The sequence below is a fragment of the Lygodium microphyllum genome, chromosome 10, assembly GCF_053477565.2.
Source record: "Lygodium microphyllum isolate KBCC chromosome 10, Lygodium_microphyllum_v1.1.10, whole genome shotgun sequence".
NCBI lineage: Eukaryota > Viridiplantae > Streptophyta > Polypodiopsida > Schizaeales > Lygodiaceae > Lygodium > Lygodium microphyllum.
The window spans coordinates 110,327,996-110,335,267 of record NC_141144.1 but is presented as its reverse complement, the minus strand read 5'-3'; the positions used below and the strand labels follow the sequence as shown (position 1 = coordinate 110,335,267).

Sequence of the window (7,272 nt, the reverse complement as noted above, 5' to 3'; positions counted from 1 at the left end):
CCCAAGGTAGACGATACCAAATCATCATCATTGGGCATTGCATCAATTTTTGCTGCGCCAAGGCATCTGCAATGCTCCTTACCTTCAGTGCATACTCATTGATAGACATCTTTCATTTCTTCAATGTATTCAACTCTTGCTTGAGTTAAATCTTTCATGCCTTTGTATTTATGAAAAACATAATTTCAAGTATGGTCCAAGCTGCATATGAATTCTCTACATTTCTGATATGTCCCAGCATATTATTGTCAATTACTGCAAACAGCCAATACATGACCTTTTTGTCTTTTGCATTCCATTCCTTTTGTGCCTTTGTCTCTTTTGCAGTTGGAGGATCACTCACCTCCGGCTCCTTTTCTTCACTTGAAACAAACTCGTAGAGGCCTTTTCCAATAAGGAAGTTTGTGACACAGAACTTCCATGAAGGGTAGTTGTTCTTGTCAAGCTTCTCAATGATAGGGTTTCCACTATTCTCTGCCATTATCACAAAACTAATACCAAACATCAAGCAAATCTTCTACAACCCTCGACCTGTAGTCCACAGCAATACACCAGACAGCCTTTTTCACTATCTGCTCAACAATACATGCAATCTGCAACCAGTTTGCAGATAAACCTTGTGTTTATTCACTGGTAAACACCTTTCAACTTACAGATCTGAAATCTATAAGTTGTGCACCTATATACGGCAGACACAACTAAAATTGCAAGGTATCTCGAATTGCTATCCGCAACTTTGCGGCTCTAAAACGGGGCCTGAAACGGCCTCAGATGCCCAAAATAACTGTGGAAAGTCCTATAGGATTTATCTATAGAATACACAGTGCTCTTTGCGCACACCAAATCTCACTGGAATCTGAGATTTTTGCTCTGCCCTACTTCCGGTGCCTCCACAGGCACTATCCAAGAGAGAGAGTGGAAGGATGGGAGAGCTTCTTACACGTGGCTTGCTTGCTCGAACCTTGCTTCTTCTCCTTCACTTTAGCCTTTGAAATCAACCTCTCTTAGTGGCGCGGCTCTGATACCATGTCAAGAATCGCGTGGTGGAGGGACTTGTTCAAGATGCTGCGCTGAACACACACAGAATGTACAAGGAGAAGCTCACTCAAGAGACAAGAAGAGAGATGGAGGCCAAAACGTTTTCTTGCTGGTTTCTTCTTTTTCTTCCACACACTTTACAATGTACACAAAGCATAGATAAGATACAACATAAAGGAAAGTGGCCTACTAAGTCAAACAATGCATAACCAACTACACTAGTCGACTGGTGCTATAACTATGCCAGCTGTAAATAGGTGTAACAACCTGAATATAATAAGTAATGAGTCAGTGGCCATGTGAGAGTCATAATGAACACCAACATGCTAAGTGTAGACGTGTGGACCCCTCTAATGAGACGGTCCATCATCAATGTCCGCATGTGTTGAGCTTGTCATCTCAACAGAACAAGCATGAAGATACCCATAGCTGGAAAAAGAATCAAGCTCTTCAAACGAAGAGAAAGTTCAACATATGAAATAGAAGACTTGAATATAATTCAAGAGCATGAAGATATAGAGTAAAAAGAAGAGGTAGAAGATGAAGACATTGACATGGCAGAAGATACTTCTTCTAACACTGCAAATCTGTAAGACTTTGGCACATGTCAGAGGATGTGTGACTGGCCAAAGACCAAGCCACTTTTACCCAGGTTAACAAGCCAACTCCTAAGAGTTGTTGCACTAAACAAGTGATTATTTCACTAATTGTTTTAATTTGACTCGACTTAACCTTCCCTAAAATCTACAACATTGTTTGTAGTAGTCCAACTGCAAAGATTCTAAACTTCAGTAAATTATACTAGGCACTAAATTGCTAAACCTAAGATAACTATGGTTTCTCCTCATCTCTCAGAGGCAGCTCCTCATAATGTACTCCTGCCATGCTAGTGGCGGTTTATCCAGGAAATGTTTTTAATGTTTTACTTTGAAAAGGTTGTTTCAGGGATATAGATCTCCTAGATCTATTTATATATCTCCATTTAAAATTCCTTTTTATGTTTCTCCTCCTGATTAAAATTAATTCTTTTTATTTCTTTAATTTTAAACAAACATTCAAATCAAATTTTCTGAAGTACCATAAACCCCTAAATTTTAATCTCCCTTGGTAGACATTCCCCACTCCGTATATAAATTACGTCGTTGCTTATTAGTTTTTAAGTACTTAATTCATTTTGCAAATATAACGTCTTTCCCTTCTTTTCTATTATAACTAGTATCAGCATGATAAAACAAATTCTTTTCACACTCTTATGGTTCACATAAAACGTTCATTTTAAATCCCGTATATCCCCTTAGCTTTCTTTAAATTATCCTAGTAGCCCTCCACTCCATATATTTAAGAAGTTGATTGTAAAATGAACAACATGTAAAAATTTAATATAGATGCTAAGGCTTTTCCTCATGCCATCCAATCATTAAATTATTTTGATTTTATTTTGGTTTTAATTTAAACTAAATTTTATAACTGCAACCTAACATTATAAATTATTATAAAGTGTTGTCAAACTTTTTATTTGTAATTTCCCATGTTTCCTAAATGTTCACACCGCATATAATTTCTCTTATCAAAACTAAAACACCATATCTTTATACGAGCATTTCTTAAGTAAAATATTATTAAATCATTATTTCTTTTCTTTAATCCTTACAACATAAATGCACTAACCAATCAAAGATTTTGTTTCCAATACTTCACTAAGAATCCATAGTTTATATCAATAAATAACACATTTTACATAAAGGAAAACTATGCTTTTTCCTTAAATATAACTCTTTTCTAATTTTTAAATATAACAAAGAATCTTTAAAAATCTTGATAGAAATTCAGTAAATTCCTTGACTCATAAGATTTATAGGAAAAATATCAGAACTTATAAATTTTCAGTCATTACTTTTATAATATTTTATTTATGATCATTTTGAGTCATTTTTTAGTGTTTTTGATTTTTAATAAATAAAAACCAATTCAAATAATTACAAAAAACCATGTACCATAAGAAAACAGGGTTAAAGACATATTTTAAAAATATTAAACTAAAGAAATTATCATGCCATATCATTTACTTTAGATAAACCAGTTAGACACTTACTTGGAAAACCCGCAGGTCGTCGTCACGTCCTTGGAGACCGTGTCCTCTTGCAGTTCAGTCACTATCCAGCCATTGTGCATCTCAAGCTCAACATTTCTTGTCTCCATGCAACTTTGTTGTTGGAATAAACACCATCTTTTCAGTACATTACCAACATCTTGTTTGCTGCATATAAACTTGGACAACCCTTTTGGATATTGAGAGCATCATCATCATCATGTCCGAGGAAGAGCCATCTGGATCAAAAACCTTTAGGAAGATGTCACCCAATAATATGGAAGAGCCGTAATGTCATGTCAATATGAACAACATGGTGCTCGTTTAGATGCGGCGGTTGCTCTTGCTGCTGCAGGGACATGGCACGGGGTCGGATGGACAAGGGAGGGGAGAAGTGGCAGCACAGATGGTGATTTCTTGACCCAACAGCATGTCGTCACTCATGTATAAATCTACCCTATATGTATGAGACTCATACACAACCAGCCATGAATTCTTCGAAATTCCAATCGTTGAACATGTCCCGTCTTACTGCATGGCATCTCATAAGGCGAGGACTGTGAGCATCATCACCATTTCTAGAGGGTACAGGAGCAACCCTGGAGCTTATAGACGCTGCTGTAGTGATAGATTCTGCAGGAGGGGGAGGTGGCGACAGCGATGGTGGAGACATGATGATGGCGGGGTAGTCATAGTTGACAGAGGCCGCTAGCGCAGGCTTTGCTGGGTGAACAGGAGCTTTTGATGTGGCTATTGACGTTGCTAGAAGCAGTCGTGGATGACGTTGGGCAGGCCTGCGTGCTGCTGATGGGGATGATGGGGTACGAAGGGGTATGAAGGGCTGCCACTGATGAATGCTAGTTGGTGGGAGGTTGGCGGATGACGTTGGCTAACTGCTGCAGTCCCGGGGGTGGAACGGGGCCGAATGGTGGTGAAGAAGGCTGACGCCGGTAGTGAGGATGGGACGCTACGGCCTCTGACGAAGGGTAGCAGAGCCGCGCTCCGGGAGACGGTGTGAGTGAAGGACGACGTCGACGACAGAGCAGCCATCATCAATGGGAATGGCGCCCTCTCTTCCTCTTCACGACGCGTCCGTAACGGCCCTCCTTCCCATCATAACCGTTTTTTCTCTTTTTTTTTTAATTTACTTTGACCCGGGCTCTTGGAAAAAATGTATAGCAAATTAGAATTGATCTTTCTAAGCCTCCCACTTGATGCTTTAGGAATGATATCTCATTATCTCGCTTTGACATCTCTATATCTGAAACCTTGAAGAGCTCCTCCTGTACATTTGACTTTTCATACAGAATGCAGAGCTCATCATTGCGGTCAATCAAGGAGATTCCCACATAATTTCGATCAAGCACACATGTTTCATAGTGCTTTCGGAATAAAGACATCTCTTTCTCTGCAGTGTTGATGAACCCATTCATCCTTGAAGCTTCAATAACCTTCTCATCAACAAGCTCCTTTTGCTTTTGGAGGGACTTTGAGCATTTGATAAGTTCCGTGCGCAGATGGAACCTAGCCTGCACACTGCTCACAAATTCTTTTCGCATTTGATTCAGAACTCTGTCCTTATATTGCAGCTCACCTTGTAACATGTTGTATTCCACTTCCAATCTTCTCACTTTATCTTTCAGTTCAGCCATTGTGATTTTACTAGCCTGAACAAGTGTAATAAACTTGTTTCTCTGAGCTCGCATGACATTATAAAGCTTGGAAAACTTTTCAAAGTGATCTTCCACATCTTGCAGTTTTTCTGTTAGGAATCCAATCACTAGGTCTGAAGTCCGTATTTTTTCCTTCGCCTCATTGCACATTTGCAGCTTGGATGAAAGAAGACGGCACATATGTTCCCTCAGACTTGTTAGATCACCCATTTGTTGATGACACGCATATTCCAATTCAATTGATCCCAAAACCTCCCTTTCCAGCCTCTCTACCTCTTTGTACCCTTGGCGCAGCTTCACAGAGACCTCTTTGGTGACAGATTCAATTCCTAGGTGGTTTCGCATTTGGAGGTCACAATCCTATAAAACATATGAGAATTGAGAATTTGGAATAGTCACGATCGTATCATAATCATCCTAGAGAACTTCCTTCCCAAGACCATTGCTTCGAGGTAAATGCAGATAAAATCCTAAGGAATATGATTACATGCCTTTTCAAAATCCATCCACTAAGGGGTAGTCCTGTCCACCAATCATTGCTTAGTCAATAGCTGTTGCAAGGCTAGGGATGACATTTTCTATCTTCTGATAAAGAAAATGAAGCCATAATGCTCGGGTTGGATGACTTAAGCTAGTAATCACTTAATTTTGAGTGCCAAAGCCTTGACAAAAAGCTTATAAGACATATTCAACATGGTCAAAGGCTGCTAATGGTTACCTTGACGCACATGGGTGATTTACAAATTACCTTGATAACACCCATGTTGGCCTCTATAGGGAATTGCCTAGTAGCAGAGCAGTCCCTTTTGAATTACTTCGTCCTTGCCAAGAGTCATCCTCCTGAATCTGATATTCAACACCTCCCCAAAGAAATCTTTCATCAATGATTTAATGATCACCCCTTCATCATCACTACAGTATTACTGCAGACAATAATCACAATCATAATGCTATGTATTTTTTCATAAGTAATTTAATCCTTGGGAGGTAAGAGGTAGCATAGCTAATGAAATCCTCCATCCCTGAGATTAATGTTAAGATATCCTATCAACTTGTCAAGACCTTGCCAAGTCTAAAATTCCCCAAAAACTCCTAATTTATAACAAGGTCTTATCTCCTCTAAGTAGTAATAATCCCTACAGTAAAATTTTTAAATAGTCATAGCTGAGATTCACTAAGTAGACCTATCAAATTTTTTATCTAAAACTCCACCTTCCTCCCGTACAAGAACTTCATTGTACCACATCTCCTAGCTAGACTGCAAGGACACGGTCTCCAAAGACAGCAACAACAAACACCGCATCTGCATTGAATTCATGTAAAAATTTAGTAATAAAGTGTCAATTGTATACAGTTTTGCCAAAAAATTGTTGCAATAAATGGCATGTTTTTAGGTGTTGTCAATGTGCAGGTTAGAAGGGGGTGGATGTTGTGTTGCTACGTGCACACCATGTAAAAAAATCTAGAGTGTGTCTTCCTTCTAGATTCAGAGAGTCAATGCCACTTTAGGCATTAGTGTTAGTGTCCATGGTTCAAAATATTAGATTTTTTGGGACAAGTTTTTAATCAATTTTTGATATTCTAGATATTATCTCTCGTAAAAAACCATAAAAACTATAGACAACTTCTAGTTTAGGATGCCATGTAAAAGAAAGCATGTAGCTTTCAGCCAATTTGAGAGGATTTTATGTAAAAAGAGAGATTGACGAAATCGCGCGACGTGTGGTCGCTATTTTCAGGCCTACCACGATACCATAAAAGACTGTTGTGCCATTTGAAAATTGGATACTCTTCTCCTTTGCCTTGTTGAAATTCCTTCATCATTTTTTATGCTTGCTCATCAAGCAAATACTCCTCTTGAATGTCATGGATCCAATCCTTAGGCACGGTTGAAATGGTAGAGATAGAACATGCCCACATTCTTGATAAGGCATCTGCCACCACATTATCTTTTCTAGCCATATAAGATATTTCAAAGTCATATCCTTGAAGAGTATCTAACCATATTCATTGCTTGGGAGATAAATTTGGTTGTGAAAGAAAGTACTTCGGCACATGATGATCGCTTTTGACCTTGAAATGGATGCCATGGATGTAATGATGCCAATTTTTGATAGCGTGCAATATTGCTAACATCTCTTGCTCATAAACATGTAATTGACGCTCCTTGTCATCAAGATTTTGGCTCTCATAAGCTATGACTCCATGATCTTGACATAAAACAACCTCAATTCCTCTTCCACTAGCATCCACACATATGATAAACTCCTTAGAGAAATTGGGGCATACAAGGATGGGTGCTGAAATTAGAAGAGATTTCAGCTCATTGAAACTTTGATCGACGATGGAGTCCCAAAAGAAAGTCTCATTTTTGAGTCTATCTGTCAATGGAGCTGCCACATGAGCATAATTCTTGATGAACCTTCTATAGAAGGAGGATAATCCAAGGAATCCTCTCAAAGAGATTGCATT

The 7,272-nt window shown here is 38.7% G+C and overlaps 1 protein-coding gene across 1 annotated transcript; it reads right to left on the bottom strand.

Annotated features, from left to right (window-relative positions):
• Positions 1-4,266: 4,266 nt before the first annotated feature.
• On the bottom strand, positions 4,267-5,145 carry LOC148030429 (uncharacterized). Its single transcript, XM_087687384.1, has one exon. It carries the CDS (start codon positions 5,143-5,145, stop codon positions 4,267-4,269), a length of 879 nt encoding a protein of 292 aa, XP_087543510.1.
• Between the last annotated feature and the right edge of the window lie 2,127 nt (positions 5,146-7,272).

What these genes read in the sequence shown, in the direction of transcription:
- LOC148030429 (XM_087687384.1), bottom strand. Translation starts at nt 5,145, where the DNA reads ATGCGAAACCACCTAGGAATTGAATCTGTCACCAAAGAGGTCTCTGTG.